The sequence below is a fragment of the Natrix helvetica genome, assembly GCF_964273705.1.
Source record: "Natrix helvetica genome assembly, chromosome: Z".
NCBI lineage: Eukaryota > Metazoa > Chordata > Lepidosauria > Squamata > Natricidae > Natrix > Natrix helvetica.
The window spans coordinates 110,988,277-111,011,081 of NC_138554.1; the positions used below are offsets into that span (position 1 = coordinate 110,988,277).

Below are 22,805 nucleotides of genomic sequence, written 5' to 3' on the forward strand. Positions count from 1 at the left end.
TATCAGAAAAATAAAGAGATATTTTCCTGCTTCTTTGGAATGTCTTTAATTAAACTATATTCCTAATAGTTTACCTTTTGTTTTTCAGGTTGTTACGTTGTGGTATAGAGCTCCTGAGGTTCTGCTTCAATCCAGCTATGCAACACCAGTTGATCTTTGGAGTGTAGGTTGCATATTTGCAGAAATGTTCCGTCGCAAGTAAGCACCAATTTGAATCCTCTCTGTATGGAGGAAAAAATATCTTCATTTATAGTATATCTATACTATGTAATCTATATTATAACATGATACTAGTATTATATGAACTGTTATTTTGCTTAATATATTGATTAATTTACTTAAGAATGTCTTCATCAGATCAGATTTTAGGATGGTGAAATAATATATTATTAATATATTATTTAAAACAATATAGTTCAGAGATCCATGATGCAACAGCAAGTAAAAACGTCAAGGCAGACAGGAATATATGCACCTGGGGAAGTTTGGAAAATAAAAATGTTAGAACCTGGCATTAAGCAATTGTAAAGTCCATAGGAAAGATACCAAAATAGAATTCCAAAATAATATTCAGTTATTATTCCAAAATAATGAAATTGTCAGAAGATTTAGCAGTAAGCTAAAGAAATATTGGCTACCTGCAGTACTTGTTTCCTCTGCTCTCTGCTATCCTATGTTTCCATCCATTCCTTTGTAACATTCAGATGATCACTAGAAATCCATCAAATCTGAAATTGAGTCTCTGACAGTTGTTTTATATTTTCTTTATGTTCCAAACAGTGCTTCTGTTGATATTTATAAACTCATTTTATTGAAATATTCATAATGAGGCTTTTGGATATGATTTCTGAAATATGTTATCATATTTCTTAGTTCATAGCATGGGATTCTCAAATTGTTTCCTATTGAAATCCATGGTGGATTTCTTTTACATAATAGATTAGTATATTAGCATTGTTACTTAAGTATTTTAGTATTTGTGAATTTAATTTAGAAACAATTTTATTTCCAAGTATTAAAATTAAAATATTGGTCTATGATATTAAAATTGAATTAAGTTTCTGAAATACACAAATCCTAAATTCATGAAACACTAAATTTGATTGGCTAGAATTGGAAGCAGTTGAAATAATACAAACATAAATGATTACCAACTGTTTCCATACATTAGAATAGCAATAGCACTTAGACTTATATACCTCTTCACAGTGCTTTACAGCCCTCTCTAAGTGGTTTACAGAGTCAGCATATCGCTCCCAACAATCTTCTAGGTCCTCGTTTTACCCACCTCGGAAGGTTGGAAGGCTGAGTCAACCTTGAACCTGGTGAGATTCGATCTGTCAAACTGCTGGCAGCCGGTGATCAGCAGAAGTAGTCTGCAGTACTGCACTCTAACTACTGCATCACCGCAGCTCCATTACCATTCTACAACTGTTTGCTATATTGCTTCAAGAGCAAAATAATATGCATTAAATATTTTATTTGGAATTTTTAGCTTAATTTAATCTTCATGACAGCTTACTCGTATTATTGTTTTGTCCTTAGAATAGAATTGGACTTTTAGCTAATCATGGTTATGACACTGGAGGAAGAGGGACTTGCAACTTAGGAGAGATAAGAGGATAAGAGAATTGTCTCCAGGTCTAGATAGATAATATCTCAGGATATTGAAAGAACTAATAGAGGTTATTTCAGCACAACTAATTTCTGAGAATTCAGGATTTGTAAGATTCTAGATTCCAATTCTTACATATTGGAGGAAGACAAATGTCATTTCTAGCTTCAAAAGGGAGAAAAGGTAGAACTTCAGAAACTGCAGTCCAATCAGCTTGACTTCTGTATTGGAGAAGGTCTTCAAATACATTCAAGTAGCATATCTGTTAATATTTGGATAGGAATGCTACAGTTATTAGGAGCCCACATGAGTTTGTTGTTAGCAAATTGAACTAGAATAATGTGACATAACCACAGGACATTTTATCACTTCGGTTATGTTGCATTTTATGTTCTGATACTAGTGTAAGATACTACTTTATCTCCTTTGATCGCGTTGCTGGCGGAGTAGATTTTCAGAATAAGGTAGGCATAGTTTACTTGGATTTCCAAAAGGAAAGGCTAGGAGGAAAAATGGGAATTAAGCAAAGGGAATCTTAATGCATATTAAGATTAGAAGGAAAAGGTTCAGAGTCAGTGAAGAGTGGAAGATTGTCAAACCAGATTCCAAATTGGTAACTAAGAAAATTATTTAAGTGTGTTGACTAAGTACTGATTCTGTTGACATTGTGTTCATTAAACAAGTCAAACAGTTGATATTTATGCCAGAATCCTATTCTAAATGTCTTCTCCTACCTGTCTGTGAAATATTTCAATGTTTAAAACTAGGCCTGAATGGGCATTTTTCCAGGGCGCTGCTCTGGAGAGTCCAAAGAAGAAAGAAGGGTTAAACACAGCCAATCTGCCCAGAACTGAATTGAAACTTTAAGCCACGCCTCTGGTGCCGACTCTCCTCAGATTTTTTCAATTCAGCTAGCCCAGTGGACGCTTTAAGATTTTCTCCAGTTCTAAGATTGATTCCTTGGACTCTCCAGAGGAAGAATAATTTTTAAAACAGCATATTTAAGGATTTTTAGAGCAGGCTGGTGAGTTTAAATTTAAGTTTGTTTTTTTCCCTTTTTAATTGGGTTTTTCTCACCCTTTCGGCTCTCCTGGAGTCCGGGGCTTTGCTCTGGCTCCTAGAAGCCGCAGGCAGCTGTTGGGGGAAGCGTGTGGGTCGGAGTGCCGACGCCAGCGCTGTTGGGGCACCCCTACTGGGGGCCGATTCCCACTGGAAGCCCTCCGTTGCAATTTGTGCTTCTAGCAAGTCAAATTGCTGCGTGGGCTTCCAGGGCAGCCATTTTGGCTTCTTCCCTGTTTAAATTTGGCGCGAAAAGCTCCAGTGAGTTCCGGCCGCCATTTTGGATTGCGCAATCTTCCGGCTTTACTTTTAAAAGTTTTTTGCCGCAGCTGCCTGGTGCCTGGCTCTTTGCAGGAGCCGCGTGGAGTCAGACTTGCCCGGTGTGACCGGCGACCTGGGCCCCAATCCAAGCAAGTGATAGCGGCGTGGGATCGTGGCCTGCTGGGTCACTTCCTTTACTCTCCTGCAGGTGCTGGGAGCGAATTCTGCTCGCGCCTAAGAAATTCCAAGCTACTTCAGGCCTTGCAGTTTCTCTGTCTCCTCAGGAGCATCGTGCTGCGGTGGGCTTTCTGGAGGTGGTGAGTGGTGGTTTTCCCATCCCCCTACTGCCCCAACCAGTGATTGTTACCATGGCAGATCAGGCCCCTGAGACTTCTGAGGGTGTCTCTTCCAGAGCCCCTGTAAGACAGGCCGGGAAAGCTGCCAGGGAGGCCATTAGAGGGAGTAAGCCTTACTCCAGGCATGGCCCCAAGCAGGGCTCAGGCCTAGACAAAGATGCATTAAGGCGACAGAAGGCCTTAGAAAAACAGTCTTCCAAAGCCCAACAGCAGGCCCAATCTTCCCTTTCGGTGTCTCCTGGGGAGCCCTCCAGGGAAATTCCTCCAGCCCAGGGAGGCCCCATTTCTGATAGTGAAGAAGAAGGGGATTCCTTGGCCATGGCAACTTCTCCAGGCCATTCCATGGCTGATCAGGCTGATCTCTTTGCCTGTCCCTCTGATATGGAGGAGGGACCAGCTCCAATGGGGCCCTTAGCCCCTCAACAGCCGATCCCCGGGCCCACTCAAAGGGTTCGCCCCATTGAGGACCAAGGGCCTAACCTATCCACTGAAATGCAGGAAATAATTAACAGGGCCATTTCCCAGGGCATTGAGGCAGGCATGCGAAAAGGTGGCAAGCGCACTCGCAAGACCCACCATTTGCAACCCCAGGAGGATTCCAGAGAGATGACTCCTAGCCTTCCACCTCCGTCCCTGCATTCTTCAGTGGCCTCCGATGAGTCAGACTGGGAGGAAGAAGAGGATTTTCTTCCTAGGCAGGAAGCTGAATTCTCTGGGGATGAGGCAAGCCCCGCCAAAAAGCCGGCCTTTTCAGGCTTATTTAATTTGGATAATTTCAAAACCATTTTAGATAAGGCTAAGATCTCAACTCACATGGGATCCACCCCCCCAGCTCAGGTGGTTGTAGACCCTGATGATCTATCTGGGGATCTCTTTGAGGAACCCATTTCGGTCCAGGAAATAGTTCCTGTACCCAAGATGTTCCTCAATTTAGTTCAAAGACAGTGGGCGCAGCCAGCTACCATGGCTACCCCCAGCAGCCATGACAAGAAGCTATATACGGTGGATGCCAGCCTGGAGGAGCTGCTCAAGCTCCCTCCTATCGATCCCCCTGTAGCGGCTCTTACCTCCTCTTCTGTGCTCCCTCCTGACCTGTTGGAGGGGCTCAAGGCTGAGGACAAGAGAACCGAAACTGCTTGTCACAAGACCCATCAGGCAGCTGCATGGGCCATTAAGTCCTCCGCTTCAGCCTCCTTTTTCTCCAGGGCGGCTCTCCTGTGGCTGAGGCAGTTGTTGAGGAAGATACCTGCCAAGGACGTTAAAGTCAAGCAGGATATCAATAAAATCATGGCAGCCACAGAGTACACTGCTGATGCCACTCTGAATGCTGCTAAGTTTGCCTCGCGTGCCCTAGCGTCTAATGTTACTTCCAGACGCCTCCTGTGGCTTAGGCACTGGAATGTGGATATGCGCTCCAAATGGAAGCTTGTTACTGCCCCCTTTAAAGGGGACAAGCTGTTTGGTGAGGTCCTTGATCCAGTCCTTGTGGAAAACAAGGACAAAAAGAAAGTGATGCCATCAGTCACCAAAAAGCCTGATCGTAAAGGTCCTGGCTCTTACAGGAGGCAGGCCTTTCGGAACAATGAGCCCTCCACCAGCTCCGCCCCCTATCGGGCGTATCCCCAGCAGGGTGAGCGGTCTCAGGACCGTCAGTCCTTTCGAAACAGAGGTCGCTAGCAGCCCTTCTCCAAGCGGCCATTTTGGGGGGGCTCCGGCTCCCGACCCTTTAGGAGGTATAAATGACCATCACAGGTCAGCTCCCATAGGAGGGCGGTTGCAGTTGTTCCACGCCAAATGGAAGCAGACCACGTCGGACCAGTGGGTTCTTCAAACGGTCCGCATGGGTCTCACTTTAGAATTCTGGTCCCCCCCTCCCCGCCACTTCATCCGGTGTCCAGTTCCCTCAGGGTTAGTCAAAAGATCCCTCATGGAACAGGAGATAAGGCACCTCAAGGAGATCAGGGCCATAGAACCTGTCCCAGCAGGCCAGGAAGGAAGAGGGTTTTACTCCATCCTGTTTCTGGTCCCCAAAAACTCAGGAGGGTGGAGGGGGATATTAGATCTAAAGAGGTTCAATCACCACGTGACATATCGCAGGTTCAAGATGCAGTCCCTCCAGTCCATCTTGGGGTGCATCAGGCCAGGCGATATACTAACGTCCATAGACCTCAAAGAGGCCTACCTCCACATCCCTATCCGCAAGTTCCTGAGGTTCTCTTACGCGGGCCTCCATTACCAGTACCGGGCAATGCCATTCGGCCTGTCATCGGCGCCCAGGACATTCACAAAGGTTCTCGCAGCCGTGGCGGCTTTTCTACGGTCACGTCCGGTCAGACTCCACTGTTACCTAGACGATGTTCTCATTCTGTCATCATCGCATCAACAAGCTGTCAGCGACCTAGAACACACCATGCAGGCGCTCCGGGACCACGGGTTCACCATCAACCTGGAAAAAAGTCATCTCGTTCCCACGACCAGACTGAAGCATCTAGGGGCCGTCATCGACACCACCTCGTGCACGGTATCCCTGTCTCCGGAAAGGGTGGCCAGCCTTCGGGAGATGGTCGTTCAGGTGCAGCAGTCACGTCTAGTCAAGGTGGTTCAGCTTTCACAGCTCCTCGGCAAGATGATCTCGTGCCTGTCAATCGTGCCTTGGGCGAGACTTCACTCCCGTCCCCTTCAGTGGCTCCTGCTTCCATATCAAAGAACAAACGAAAGCAGCTCAACAAGACTGATTCCAGTTCCAGCAGAGGTACGTCGCTCTCTAAAGTGGTGGTTGTCTCCGGCCCTGTTAAAGGGGTCGCCATTCAAGGAGCCAGTCAGGCTCACCATCACAACGGATGCCAGCCTGTTCGGTTGGGGGGCCCACTGCCACAACCAGCTCGCACAGGGCAGGTGGTCCCCTTCCGAAGCCGCTCACAGCATCAACTGGCTGGAGCTGAGGGCAGTCAGGCTTGCACTGAAGCGCTTCCAGAGCACCGTTCAGGGCCACCACATGCACATCATGACAGACAATGTCGCCACCAAGGCGCACATCAATCGACGGGGGAACGCGCTCCAGATCCCTGATGAAGGAGGCGGAGCTCTTGGGTCGATGGGCGGAGAGGTATCTCCTTTCTCTTCAGGCGGAGCACATCTCGGGCACGAGCAACACCCAGGCGGACTGGCTGAGCAGATCCACAGTCGACCACTTGGAGTGGCGTCTACATCCGCTGCTGTTCCAGCAACTGTCCCAGAGGTTCGGCCTTCCGCTGGTGGACCTGTTCGCCACCGCGGCCAACGCGCATCTTCCGCGGTTCTTCACAAGGTTCCACGACCCGAGGGCGGAAGGAGTCAATGCGCTGCACGGCCCGTGGCCGAAAGGTCTGCTTTACGCTTTTCCCCCGCTACCTCTTCTTCCCAGAGTCATCAGGAAGATCCTAGCAGAGGAGGCGGAGGTGCTGCTGGTAGCACCGTACTGGCCCAGGAGAACCTGGTTTGCAGACTTGGTGAGTTTTTCGATCACACCACCGTGGCGGATTCCTCCACAGGACATCTCTCTCAGCCAGGGGGCCCTTCAACATCCAGAACCCCAGTGGCTGCAGCTGGCCGTCTGGCACTTGAGAGGGATCTCCTAAGCAGAGGCAAGTTGTCAGACAAGGTGATTGGCACCATCCAAGCGTCACGACGGCAGTCCACGACGCGCATCTACGACGCCACTTGGAAATCCTTCGCCAGCTGGTGCACAGCTCATGGTACGTCTGCGCCCCTTGCTTCGGTTCCTCTTATCCTGGACTTCCTGCAGGAAGGTTTGGACAAGGGCCTGGCTCCTAACACCCTGAGGCGCCAGGCGGCAGCCCTGTCAACCATCCTCTCAGTTGAGGGCTACGCATCTCTTGGCCGGAATCCGACCATCCGCAGTTTCCTCAGGGGAGCGACCAACCTGAGACCCCCAGTGGTCCACAGATACCCATCTTGGGATCTCAATGTAGTGTTGCGGTCCCTCATCGGGCCCCCGTTTGAGCCCATTAAGACGGCCAGTCTCAGACACCTCACATTCAAGACGGTTTTTCTGGTCGCTATCACGTCTGCTCGTCGCATATCGGAACTGGCTGCCTTGTCAGTCAGAGAGGACTTGTGTCTCATTCGTAACGACAGAGTAATCCTGAGGCTGGACCCTTCCTTCATTCCGAAGGTCAATTCCTGGTTTCATCGGGCGCAGGAGGTGGTCCTTCCGGATTTTTGTCCGCATCCTCGGCACCCGAGGGAAAAGCGCTGGCACATGCTGGATGTGCGCAGGACTATTTGCAGATACATCAAGCGCACGGCCAGTTTTCGGAAATCCGAATCTCTATTCGTCTCCTTTCAACCAGCTTCTCAAGGCAAGAAGGTCTCTTCATCTACCATCGGCGGATGGCTGCGAGCCTGCATTGCGCTTGCCCACGTTTTACAGTCCGTTCCTGTGCCTCGCAATATCACAGCACATTCGACTAGAAGCGCTGCCACCACAGCTGCCTGGTCTACACAGGCACCGATTGAAGAGATCTGCAAGGCGGCCACCTGGACTTCTCTGTCTCCATTTGTCCGAAATTACAAACTGGACAGTTTTGCATCGGCGGAAGGGGCCTTTGGGAGGCATGTTCTTCAGGGCATCCATACCAGCGGAGCGACCCTGATGGCTGAGCCTTCCCGCTCTAGTGACAGTTAGCTTGGGCATGTCCCTTCTTTGGACTCTCCAGAGCAGCGCCCTGGAAAATGACCATTGTCTTACCTGAAGGGTCCTTTTCAGGGCGCTGCAACGGAGAGTCCACCCCGCCCTGGGGTCTATTCTCCGCTGGTGTTTGTGAAGTCACAGTGTTGTTTGTTGTTTCTGTTATTGTTGTTGGACTATTTTTGACTTGTTCCATATTAGACTTCCAGTTGAAGTTTCAGCGCGCAACTGTTCCACGTCTTCATTGAATAAATCTGAGGAGAGTCGGCACCAGAGGCGTGGCTTAAAGTTTCAATTCAGTTCTGGGCAGATTGGCTGTGTTTAACCCTTCTTTCTTCTTTGGACTCTCTGTTGCAGCGCCCTGAAAAGGACCCTTCAGGTAAGACAATGGTCATTCTGACTTACGGATCTGCACCTATCAATTATTTACTATTCTAGATATTTTCTTTAGTTTTTAAATTCCAAGTTCTGAGACAGTACAATTTATTGGATATTTTCACACAGAATTCTAAGGCATAGGTCAATAGATCACTATTCAAGATCTGATAGCTGAATTTGCAATATGGCTATTTTTGTTTCTTTAAATCTTGGTTAGCTAATTTTTTTACTTGCCAGATTTGAATTTGTGACAAAATGATGGTAGTGCAGCAAATTAGCAGATGGGAAGAATAAAGGAATGGCAGGAGGCACAGAGTCTTACAGGTAGTGCAGTGGTGACTACTAGAGTATGAAGAGGGGAACTCTATAGTAGTTGAGTGGAGCTTGAAGGAGACTTGTTCTCTGTGAAAAAGGGAATGGCTTCTGCAAGGGGAATGGAACCCTGACACCCAGGGCTCACTTATAATATCATCAGAGTTCAGGTACTTTTGCTGACAACAAAGGAATAAGAGAAAGAGACAAAGAACTTAGCAACAGCATGCATGCACATTTATTTCACAGCCCCTCTAAGCTTCTCATGTGGATAATTCATCATTTTGAATATACAGGTGGTAACATCAAACCGGGGAGATCCAGATTTGGGTCTAAGGTCCCTTCAGATTTATTGACAGATGAACTGTATAATGAATTAGCAAAGTTTTGCCTTTGATGGTTGCCATCAAAATGGACTAATTCAGAAATTGGATGAGCATATTATGTGAACAAAAAAAATCTAATCATTCTCAAATATGGGCATAACGTTTTCCCCACAAAATATATTGAATGCTGATTTTCTTTCACATGCATATTACATTTCTGAATCTAAAAGTTTATTTTCCAGCTCTGTTTGTGCACCCTGGGGCAAAGGCTTAAGACTCTGGCAAAAATATTGCTTTTCTGCAAATTAGTATGCCTTGCTGCCTTTTTGTCTGGCAATCAAATATGATTCAAGCTGTCATTGTTATCCTATTACATAGAGAGGTTGTTGTGTTAAATTAGAGGCCTGCATTTATTCAGACTTATGGTAGAAATTCAGAACTTGGAATCAGAATGAAAAAAGATAATCTAATAGACTGGCCACCTGTCTAGGGATGAATTAAAACCTTGTTTAGGATTAGCTCATCAGTTTCTAATATATCTCTATACCCATAAGACAGAAAGGCTTAAAGGGAAGACGAAGTGCTATCTAGATGTTTTCTAATAGGATGAGAAGACGACGATCTCTTCATATAAAATATTTAGAAATTAATAGGGCAAAGTTCAACATAGCTGCAGATGTGCTTGGATTGGGAGCAACAAAAATGATACATAGCCATGAATACATTTACATTGATTTAAAACATTAAAATTCCCACAATTGATTTTATTTTTAATTAATATAAAAAGTGCGGATACCCAATTATTTCTACACTTTTATTATATGTAAGTTTTCATTAAAATATAGATGAACTGGGACCATATATTAGAAATCCTTATCTTTAATGCTTTATTTCATAGAATTATATCTTAAGCCTGAGCTGATTTGATTTGGAGTCTAAAGCAAAAAACCTACTAGGAAAAAGAGCTTCTTCAGGAGAAGTCTTACATGATGATTTAATCTTTCCATAATGGGATGGAGATGGCACATTTTTGTCTTTTTGATGCAGATATTTTGACATACCGCATGTTGGATAACTCACTCTTAGCAAATATGGAACCAGTAGATAGTAAACAATAATTTTATCATATGTCTAGGATCAATCCTCTTAAAATAAATAATCTCCTAGAGACTTTACTCATCTATTTGTTTGAAGTCACATCTATTTCCCTATATAACAATTTTTAAGACTAGGTTATAATAGCAGATTTTACTGTTTTTCTTTTCTTTTTTCCTTTTTTCCTTTATTATTTTAATTTTACATTCTAATTTCATTGAATGAAATGATTCAAAAAGTAACATTGACAAAAAAATGTTTATGGTAAAGTATATTACAATTTTTCTGAAGGCAATATTATCTGTGTTTGCTCTCAGCACCTTTGTTATTTGTTAGTCTAATACTTCAGTTAGATTTCTAAAAATGTATGTATGTAGATTATTAAAGGCACAAGTTCACATGTGTGTTACTTATTTCATGTCTGGTTGGGGAAATATTTCTGTATCATAAAGAATCAAAATAAATGGAGTGAACCCGGGGTGACAAATTTAAAGCTGAAAATAATTAAAAAGAAAAACACTTTAAAAGCTCCAGGAGGCTAAGAAGCTCATTTCATTATATACATTTTTATGGTTCATTTTAACTTGCTTCTTCCTTCTGTTTTTCTGCCTGGTTATCTTCCCAAGGGCTTACAGTTCGGCTGATTGATAACCGTTAGTCAAACCCAGTAACTGTATCTGTCTGTGGTTGGAGAGGGGTGTGGAAGTGAATGGCATGCCATTCTGTTGTGGTTTTCCTTCAAGCTTCCAATCATGCCAGACATTGTCACAATTGTAGATATGATGGGCAAAGGAAACGGTTGGTCAACCATTAACCAAAAACTGTTATTTAGGGCCTAGCAAAAAGAGGAGGGGGAATGCCAGCTTAGCAAGCAGATATCCCTTGATCAGTCACATAATGTAATAGGGCTGTTAAAGCCAGACTGAATGTTAGATGCATCAGCTATAACAAGGTGCTAAGCTAAGAACTTTGTTCTGATAAATGAATATTTTATTTTGATGGCTGTATTTAAAGGAGGAGGAGTTGCCTTGTGTAGTCTTTATTAGGATGAATGAAGGAGTGAGGAAGTGACAGGAATGATATGTTCTATTAATAGCAGGGAGGGGGAGAGGAGAGCACCTTGTCTGATGATGCCCATGATATTTTGATGTATAATACAATGGGTGATATGCAAGTTTATGGTATCTAGAAGTCAATCTTGAGGCAGATGATTAAGATGATCAATTTTAATAACCTAAACTAGGAGTGCCTCCCACACAGCATTCAACTAGAATTGTTTTTGAGAAGACATTTCAAAGGCTGATTGATTGATTGATTCTCTTTAGGTGTTTTGAAAAAGAGTACTCTATGAAGTTAGATATGGGGTAATTGCTGAGCATATTGTCAGGTGAGGCAAGGAGGGAGGATCAAGACAGGAAGCTGACTTGACTAAGTAAAGATTGGTTTATAAATAGATTGTGATTAGTGCAAATCTGAAAAATTTGATATCCAATTTAGTGTAAATTTTAAATGCATCTCAACATTCAGTTAATTTGAGGTTACCACTTGTGCAATTGACACTAATACATTAGTAGTTGGGGTTTTAAATTTTGCTAATCTGCGTGGATGCAAAATTGACAAAAGGAAAATTCCATCTGAACTGACCATATAGAACTTAACATATACTGAAAATATAGAACATACGCACTTCTGTTTCCTTCAGTTTTATAATTTTGCTTTGGCAATGCTGTCTGTTCCCATCAAAGCATTTAAAATATATTCAGGGGGTGTTTGTTTGTTTTTTAAAATCAGGTTTATATGTAGGCTGGGAAGCAGAAAATCAGATAGAAATCTGTAAAAGGATGGGACAGCAGGATATTGACATCATTGGAGTCCAACCAAAGGAAAATTCATAAAACAATCCTGAAATATTTTGCCATCTTGTTTTGAGTAAATATCTTATGCCAGATTTTCTCAAAGGGAAAGATGGAGAACACAGTATGCGTCTGATGATTTTTGGACAATTAGATATTTGTTTTCCAATTTGTTTTCCAAGCCATCATTGCTTCTTTTTTTTCTTCATAGAATCATAGGGATGGAAAAGACCTTGGTGATCTTTTAATCCAGCCCCTGTTCAAGGCAGGTCTTACACCATCCAGTCAAATGGTTGTCCAGTCTATTTTTGAAAACCTTCATATTATTATTAAACATCTTTGTTATAGATACCACTCTTTACACAATATACATTTACGTTCTAAGCATTTTGTTTGACATTCCATTAAAATAAGATTTACTATTTTTTAACCTAATTTTAAAAGTTCAAGAAACATGTTATTGTTAGTTGGCTGTTTCCCTGATATAACACTTGCAGTAGAAGAATGTTTCTCACCACGGCAACTTTCAGATGTGTGGATTCCAACTTCCAGAATTCCCCAGCTAATATTTTTATATATAGAAGTTGCTTCCAATCTTCATCTCAATAACTATGAACAAATTAAACAATTCCTCACGCCTATAAAGTTAAATGCAAATCTGTTCATCCCGTATCCCATCCCTTATCTACAAGCAAATCATAATACATCCTGGTGTCAGCAAAAAGTCTATAAAGGAAAGTTTGCCAGAACATTGCAAAAAGCAAAATATCTTATTTTAACCTTAATTAAATCAACCAGTTTTATATTCCTTTCTTCTACTTCTAACAGTCAGTCTTAATCAAATATTGTCATAAGATTTGATTTCTCTAAAATTCTTCATACAGATTTCTTCAAGTCCTTAACAAGTCTCTTTCGTAGGTCCAATAAGAAAACATTTTCCAGTTCATTCTCTTGGTTTATCACTGATAATCCCCTTTTAATTTTTAAGACTTCAGGCAGTTTCTTTTATATATCTACCGGTAATAAAATATCTTTTTTCCAAATCATTCTCTTGGCCTGTCATTTGTAGTTTTGCTTTCAGAATTTTCTCTTTCTTGTCAAATGAAATTTGTTCCACATCTGTCATTCCTTCATTACCATATTTTAGATGTGATCTGTTCATGAAAGCAGATACAATTACTGACAATGTTGATACTGAAGTATCAACACCATTTTTCAAAGATTATCTTTAATATATCCAGTGTTATATTTTTTGTGACTTTTTAAAGACCTAGTATGAACTGACATCAAGAGAAAGCTTCTGGGGTTTTTTTTCCTGCTTAAAATCTTTAATCTTAGTGTCTATTTTTACTATCATGTCATATTTGTTTTATGATTTTAATAACCAGAATGGCCAAAATAAATCTGATTCCTATGAGAACCTGTTTATTTTTTCTATTAATTTCAAAATCTTATAGTAAAAGTTAATATTCCAAATTTATTTGGATCCTTAATCCATTTGTAACTTTCTTAAAGTCATATTTAGCTATTTATTTATTTATTTTTTATTTATTTATTTATTGAATTTATATTGTCGCCTATTCGCCCATGGCGACTAAAGGCAGCTTAAAGAATATAAAACCACATTTAAAACAATAAACTCTTAACAAAGGAATCAAATGAATTAATATAGTATAATATAACAAAATCACTCCCAACCACTCGACCACGGCAACAGCAGATCACATGAGCCATTTAATCGGCTCCATCCTGCTCTGGGTTCCCCAGGCCCGCTGGCAGAACCAGGTCTTCAGCGCCTTCCGGAAGAGTATTAGAGTGGGGGCTATTTTAATCTCAGGGGGAATGATGTTCTAGAGAGAGGGAGTCACCATGGAGAACGCCCTTCTGGGTCCCACTAGGTGTATCTCTCTTGGGGATGAGACCTGCAACATTCTCTGCCTCCCCGCTCGGATTGGTCAGCTAGATGTAACATACAATTTTGCTATATGTTTCAGTTTTTTAAATTCTTAAGATTATAATTTCTTCTTTTTTTCAGATTAAAGAAACTTGACCAGGTTTAGGGTATGCTATGTCCCACCTCCTCAATAGTTGCTGCCTTTAGTCATTGCTTTTTATGTTTTCAGTTTGAAAATGGTACAGCTCTGGGTTTGTTGCAGAGCATAAAAGTCAGAGCCATCAATCCATTCAGTCCTTATTGTCTTTTTTTCACCTGGAAAAGCTCTCCAAACATCTAATGTTTTCTGAGCACCATTCCTGAGATCTCATAGCTGATTTGGTATTTTAGGGCCCTTTGTATACCGAGTATATAAAGTAATATAAAGTTTATATTTGTATTTAGAGTATATAAATGCTAATATTCTTCCTGGTTTACATGGCTTATTGCAGGATTTTTGTATAAATAACTTGTGGGTTATTTAATACAGATGTAAGCCTTTTTCAGAAAAGATTGCTCCTTAGGAAAGTACCTATAATGGTTTGACTGAACAATAAGTAAAATACTTTTGTTTCCATTGGTTTATTTGCTTTGCAGTGCTTTTATAAAAGCTTCAAGTAGGTAAGAGTTAACTTCCTTCATGCTTTCATTCATGTGTGCAAAGACTTTAAGCTGATACAAGTAGGAGTATGTTTGGTTAAGCAAAGTTTATTCCATGAGAAACTGACCTACTGGCATTAAACATTTGCTATTCAAAAGTTTCCCATCATAATGTCAGATAGAAATATTTTCAGTTGGAGAGGCCCAAAACAAATATACCTTATTGCTCAAAATCGGAACTACAAATGCTAGGTGTTTTTAAGTAAAAGGCATTTCAATGTTAAGTAAATTATCTTAATCTGCTTGTAATAGTAGTATAATTTTAATCAAGGTGAATTTTATGGATTGTAGTTCTGTTTCAATGCCCTGATATATGATACATGAATTAGGGACATCATCTATTTTTTTAAATTATTATTTGATCAGCAAATTTCACTTAGTTATTGCAGTATAAGGAAAAAGAACACAAATTAATTTCCACCATTGAGATCTTTAGTCAATCAGCTAGACAAAAGCAAGAATGTAATGCAAGTAGCCAAATTAAAGCTCCCTATTTCTCCTTTATGGTCAGAGGAATAAAACAATTTGCTTAATTTCTTCCTTTTACTCTATATGGACAAGGAATAATTATTTTTAAAAATAAATCCAATCTTTCAAAAGCTGTCTAGCCTCCAGATATATTGAACTTCAGCTCCTATAATTCCATCACCAGCCCCCTTCCTCCATATATGTTTGCATTATATTTGTATGTACTTCTCATTTTCTCTTTTGGCAGATCCCTTTGAATATAAAAAAAAGTATACTACTTCAACATTAAGAGTTTAACAATGTTATACTGTTTAAGGCTAAAACAACAAAGATTCATATGATGGCTCTAAATCTAACAAATATATGGAGATGTAACTATAAACTGCATGCCTTTAACATGCCACAGAAACTGTTTTTGTTGCAGTGCCTCAGGAGTGAAATATCCGATGTGGTTGTAATACGGAAGAATCATTTCCACAAAGTAAAGAACGACATATGCAAGCAGAACTTTATTTTCAGTTTCCCATACTGCATAGGCAATAAACAATAGCAATAAGCGGCAGCCTTAAAAACTACAAAGCAAATTTCAACTGTACATGATTTCTTATCATTCATGTAAATAGTTATTTTGGATAAAGGCCAGAGTATTTAATCTCATTCTTTCTGTATTTTTTTTAAAATTGTCTTTGAATAAAAACAGAACCCGAGCAAATCTGTCTCTAATCTTCATGGATTCCTTATCTTGTTTCAAGGTTCATTACCAATCAGAAGGGTTAACTTAAAAATACAGAGTCTGCATTGTGAGGACACATCCAGTCTTCATTCTTAGATTTTTCCAAGACAATTTGCATGATATTCTTGAGATGGTCAAACAAATGTTAGACAATCTCTTTTATACTTGGATGTTCTATTTATTGTAGGAGTTCACATGTGTATTTGATCCTTGTATTTGCTTACATTTCTATAAAATTTGAACTCAGGATTTTTTTCCAGAAAGAACAGTCAAACTGAGGGTTCAGAAGACTACTAGGAATGAATAAGACCCTTAACAATCACAGGAGAGACAAATGATATTATTCATGTGGTTTCTTCTTTGATTAATTTACAGTTACATTTTCTTTATTGATTAGATAAAATAACGTTTCCCAGACAATTGCTGATAACATGAAAATGCTTTCCTGACTAACCATCTGATTAAACTGCAAGGGTGCTTTAAACAAAGTAATCTACAGCCTTGAAATATAAAATAGATTCTTTCTAAACCTAAAAGATCTACTGTATGACCTGATGGGAATACCAGAAAAGCACTCCTTGCAGTATTTGCTATACTGTTTATACCAATAAATAGATAATTTATTTAATACAGCTTTTGTCATGCATAGCTCAGTCAAATAGTCAGGAATGTACAGTTTATCTTCATAATATAAGGCAAAAATGATAATCCTTAGGTTTTACTACATCTTGAGCATAACTGTTAGTTGTACATACTTTTTAAGGGTACCAGCTTAGTTCTAAGATGGAATCAGGCTTCCTTTGATCCCCCTCTCCATTCCTCATGAACAGCACTCTTTCTAATTTTCTAGTAATTTCCTTTCTTGAACTACTTTGTTGGCTTCTTTGACTAAAAAAATTCTCTGGTAAAGTGTCATTCAGTCCAAATGCATGATTTCTTATGTGGCTTGATTTCAACTGCCAAGCATTTTAGTGCCTGGTAGGAAGCAACATCCTACATAAGTTGCTAGTTTGAGGCCTATGGTTGTAGTGGTCAAGATAAGAATTTAGAGCATTCAGGAAATGCTATCTAAGATCTCAAGCCAAGTGCAACCATTCATCATCTTTAATTAAATCTATTTTTATATAATTATTGTGGCTCCAAGATCCCTAATAACAGTTAAGCCTCCATTCAAGCTTCCCATGATCACTTCCAGAACCTGTTGTACAAGACTCAAATTGCATATATATTCATGTTAGTTCTTTCTGTACAACATTGTTCTCTAGAGTGCCCAAACAGGCTTGACGATTTATGTTATAAAAACTTACTCCTTATTTCCTGTTTCCATTTTCACCAACATTTGAGTTTTCTGTTGACCTGCAGCAATTTATATCCTGGCATTTCTATCATATTTCTACTCCTTAGTTGATGAATGCTCACTTACCCATCATAATATCAAAACGTAGAAAAAAACAACATTAAAGGATTAAATTGGATACCTTTAAAGTATGTGGACTTTGAGCTGAATATTCCCCACTTTTAAAGTGCTTTTTTCCCTCTCTTTGCTGAATGATAGTTTCTAAATCATGTAAATAAATACATGACATATCTTTGTTGTTACATTCTGTATAAATACATACATGAATAGTGGATGTACACTACCATATATAGAAAGTAAATAAATAGGCAATAGCACATTATAAAGACATTATTTGGATCCACATCTCTTTATTAGTGTTCTTTCTTTTCTGCTTGATATCTAAAGTATTCTCCAACTGCAGCTCTCCTGGTGATAAACTCTTTCATGTGGGTGTTTATAAATAAGAAAGGGGGAAAAAACCAAACATAAATAATAAATGTTTTGAATTATCATGATAACATATTAGAGTGAATGTCCAAAATAAGAAGACTGGGTCAACCACAACAGAAGGCTAATAACTGCTCATATATCTGTTGTATGTCCAAATACAGATCTGTATTATGACATGCGGTATCCATAATTTTAGATATTCTCCAGATGCACATGTGATCATAGATAGTTTTGCAGTTTGAACGTTCATTGTAACAAATGTGTTTCTTTCTTGGAAGCTACAACAATGTTCCATAGTTTGAGGAATCCTGCCAAAAGCCAAAGACTAAGAATAGGAAGGATTATGGGGCAGAACTACTGGTATATGGATGGTTTTTCCTTTTATGCAATATGGCCAGAGTGGTTAATGGTTAAGCCAGTCTTGTTCAACCTGTTTACCCTGGAGAAATATTCACTGACTATTTCACTGAAACAATATTCAGGTCTCAGAGAATCCCTGCATTAAAATAGTAAAAAATCAAACTCTTTACAATATAATTCACTTCTGACCTGTACAGTCTTTATGCAACAACAAAGCCATGGGATTGCAGTGAATTGCAGCATGTAATATAGGTAGTCCTCATCTTACGACCACAAGTGAGCCCAAAAGTTTTGTTGCTAAGTGAGACAGTTAAGTGAATTTTGCCCCATTTTACAATCTTTCTTGCCACAGTTATTAAATGAATCACTACAGTTGCTAAGTTAGTAATCTGATTGTTAAGTGAATCTGGCTTTCCCATTGACTTTGCTTGTGAAAAGACCACAAAATGTGATCACTTGATCCCAGGACACTGCAACTGTCATAAATATGAAGCAGCTGCTAAGCATTCAAATTTTGACTGTGTGACCGTGGGATGCTGCAATGCTCGTAAGTGTGAAAATCTACTATAATTCATTTATTCAGTGACGTTGTAACTTTGAACGGTCACTAAGTGAACTATTGTAATTCTCACCATTGTAGACACCAGAATTGCCAGTCCATATTTACTTATTTCAATTACAATATCTTAGAACAAATCTAGGGTTCTGCAGGACTTGTTGAGAAAGGATGAATTAAGCCTTATTACAGATATTTACCGAATTCTGAGGTTAACATTTGAGTATCTACATATACAACACTTATTATGATACAACTTACTTATTCTATAAGAGAGGGAACTTTTTTGTAGCCAAGACTTGCAGGGAGCAGAGCAGTCATGTGGTATGGTCATAAGGAGAAGTATATGAAGCCTGAGGTTGTTTTTCTTTCATTATGAGAAGGGACATTTAAGAGGTACTCTATTAATAGAGTAATAAGTAACTTCTTTAGAGGTTATCTTTACCTCTAAATATCTTTACCACTAAACTTTTTAAATTAAGGTGTCAGCCTCTGTTTCACTATTTGCTTTCGGCTGCCATTGAAACGGGGAAGGGGGCCCTGGTATTTGGGAGGGGAAGTTTTAGTACAGGAGAGATTGTAAAAGGGGAGTTTTGATCTCACTGTCTACTGTGCATGTTGGAGATTAGTGCTTAGTGTCAGTCAAGGCCAACCATCCTGCATACCAACCTGATGATGCTCCTTGAAGATGGAACTCACATGACACCTAAGAGATTTACAGATTGGACAGTGGGATCAGGGTTACCAGGGGGAGGGGGTTGGTCACATGTTGATATGTATGACTTCGCGTGCTTTTGCCTCAGATCTTGCTTTGCTTAGCTGCTATCTTTTCATAACAAGTAAAAGTACTCTTAATTCTGCAAAATGGAGTTAAGTGGTTTCTTTCTTGATTGCTGAGGGGGGCCGGCTTGACATAAGGTGTCAGATGTTGATGTGTGATCAAGGGGACTTCAGAGGTTTCCTATTCCTTTTTCAAACGAACAGTTTCTGAGATACTTGATAACTCTGGAGATTTTTCTGCTGAAATGCCAAAAGGGTAGAATTTTGAAAACTCCAGAAGAGGGAAACTCACCTTGTTTCTTCATGATTCATTTTAGGCAGTAGGCCAAGCATAGCCCATTTAGGAGTGTCTTTGATCTCTTCTGGTACTTAGTTTTCATTACTGTTTTTTGTGTAATGAAAATGTTTGTATTGGCTTTAATTCATCTATAAACTATTCTGTAGACTTTTTTCAGTTTCTGCCCTGCCCACTAGTGGCTAACTATAAAAACTGCCATAGGTAGTAGTTCTAAGAAAAAAAGTTATCGAATTATTATTTGAAAAAAGAAAAATACTGTACACATATTAGGCAAAATGGTTTATAGATATGGGTAAGTCAGGAAATAAATGCAAAACTATGTAGCCATTTTACCACTTTTATTTATTTTTTTTAAATAAAAATTTGGAAGCAGGATTGGATGAACAAAATCAGAAAAATAGAGAAACCGAAACAGTTATCAACAAATTATTTACCTGAGCTTCTGGTTTTTTCCCAACCAATGAAGCCGTTTTATATTCTGAACCCTCAATGTTTATATGAGTTCAATTATTACCACTTTAACCAAAGCAAAATTCCATCGTATTCCACCTTTTTCCCACTTGACACCGCTGGCTTTACTTTTTAAGATGATGATACAGATATTCTTTCTTCAATTCAGTTGGACCTTCTAAGAAGTCTGTGCATCTTATTGCATTGCTATAAGAAGGAATAGCTGCAATAAATTATTTTAAAATAGTTAAACTTAAATCCATTTCTGACAGGGTCAACATTAAAAGCCATCTTGAGCTTATAAGAAAGTGAAAAACACATAATCTGCCTTAAAAATCTCAATCTTCAAGATATTATTTACATGGCTCTTTATATGTGTATAATAATTAAAACCTTTATATATTTGCCAGTCTAGATTTCTAAGAATGCTGTTTAACGACTACCCAGTGTATACTCCATTTAGAATCTGAAATGATCCCTCTGGAATCTTGAATCTGCATGGGCTCGTTCTAATTTTGGCTGAAGTATCATTTTTTTCAATTATTCCCTAGATCTGTGATCCTTCTAAATATTTTTTCTTCTTTCTGGAAAACTAGAATTCAGAATTAACTATGTCAGCATTACTTCTCACGAGTGTCAAACTCACGCCATCACATTGTCATCATGTGACATCTCATGATATTTTTTTCATTGAGCTGGAGTGGGTGTGGCCTGCCGAAACGCATCTTGGGCCACCAGTTGGACACCACTGTCCTAACCAAAGGAGTGGGGAGGAGGTATCAACAGTTACATCCACAATCCAGCAGTGAGTATTTGAACTTTCCTGCGGCTAGTGGGTGAAAGATTTGAACTTTCCTGAACCTGATGGGTGGAACTACTGGGTGTAAGGGGATACAAGGAGATCCAGAGGACTAAGGTAGAGTTAAACTGCCTCCATTTCATTTGAACTTTCCTGAGGCTGGTGGATGGAGCTAGTGGCTGTGAGAGGGGAGTTAAAGAAATACAGAAGACTAAGGTACTGGCTAGCTCACCTAATGGCATGTGAATCATATATCTATAAATCAAAAATAGCAATAATGCATTCTGGGTTAGTGCGTTTGAGACTGTGATTTTATTTTATTTCAAAATGACCAGCTTAGTTCAATGTAATAGTTGTTTTGCACCTGTCTTTCGCAGTACTCTTTTCAAATTTGGATACCCCCCCTTTGTAAACAAATTACTAGATTACATAGACACATTACCTATCTAGAATCTCTAATCTGTGCTCTCCAAGCAGAAATTAGGCGTCTAATTCAGCCATTCCACTCTATGGAGATACCACGCTACCAGCCCTCTCTACCGCAAAGATCCTGCAGGAGAAGAGCAGTCTGGACAACTGTGGGGTCTGGCAGGGTGAGAGCAGTGAACCATAAACACAAAGCTTTTGCTATGTCCCAGCATAACAGATATAGCGCCTTTGCTGACCTTAATGAGGACACTAAAGTGACAGGTCAAGGTAGTTGTGATAATGATGACTCAAATAAGCAGGGGATCGTGGTCCAAAATGAAGAACTTACTTCGGAAAGGCGAAATGGGGACCTAGGTATCACACATCAGTTGCACAAGAAGAGCAAGGTATTCAAAAAGAGAAGTCACCTTCTGGTTGGTGATTCAATCGTAAGGGATGTAAATTTAGGAAAGGATACGGAGGTTTTGAAAGAGATCAGATGTCTGCCAGGTACTACTGCCAGCAGAGACAAGAGGTGTATTTTTAAGATAGTCAAGAATGCAAGTAAGGACTGTGACTTTGATGCTATTATACATCTTGGCACAAATGATCTGTCCCAAAAAGATGTACTTTCTGTGCAGAATGATTTCCAGAGCTTGGGGTATGAACTTAGTATAGGTTGTAGGCTTATCTTCTCAGAGGTTATACCAGTATGTAAGGAACAAAAAGAGAAGAGACAGCATGTAACAGACTTTAATGTGTGGTTAAAGGACTGGTGTAAAAGGGAAGGCTTTGCTTTTATTTGTCATGATGCCTGCAGCTGGTCCAATGAAAAATTGTACAAAAGAGATGGTTTGCACCCATCCTAGGAAGGGACTGGGTTACTTTACATTAAATTCACAGATTTTCTGGATAAACATTTAAACTGAACAGTGGGGACTGAAAATTAATTGATACAGAACATTTCTATCCCCAGCAATCTAAAATTCATAGGGTTATCAGTGCATGTAACATAGATGTTTTTGCAGGTAAGATGATCAGTCCTGCTGTCAAGCAAAACCAAGCATTTAATAGTGAGTGCCATACCATGTGCATGAATCTACAAGTGGCAAGAAAATAGGAGCAGTCAGGCATAACACAGGGTATGTAATCAGTAAACATAGGGTCAATCAAAATGGACTCAAATGTCTCTAAACCAATGCACAGAGTATAAGGAATAAACAGGGTGAATTAGAAATTCAAGTAAATGAGGGCAGATATGATATTGTTGCCATCACAGAAACTTGGCGGGATGAAACCCACAAATGGAACATACAGCTAGAAGGATTTAAATTATTTAAAAGAAATAGACCAAATAAAAGGGGAGGTGGAGTTGCACTATATATAAGAAATAACTACATCTCTACAGAAATAGAGCACAACAATGATGAGAACTATCTTGAATGCATTTGGGTCAATATTAAAGGCAGTGGGATGACATTGCCATAAGTCTATATTACAGGCCACCCAACCAAGCAGAAAAAGTAGATGAACTTTTTGCAAGTCAGCTAACTAAGGTATGTAGGAAGCACACCACAATAGTAATGGGGGATTTTAATTACTCTAACATCAACTGGGAAACAAACT

The 22,805-nt window shown here is 39.9% G+C and overlaps 1 protein-coding gene across 3 annotated transcripts in view; it reads left to right on the forward strand.

The window, feature by feature from the left end:
- Window positions 1-22,805, forward strand: part of CDK6 (cyclin dependent kinase 6) — a 141,306-nt gene that overhangs the window by 100,203 nt on the left and 18,298 nt on the right. For all 3 annotated transcript variants that reach the window (XM_081932260.1, XM_081932258.1, XM_081932259.1), the window contains exon 5: window positions 89-198. In XM_081932260.1, coding sequence (XP_081788386.1) covers window positions 89-198 — 110 coding nt within the window. The remainder of the gene's footprint in view (window positions 1-88; window positions 199-22,805) is intronic.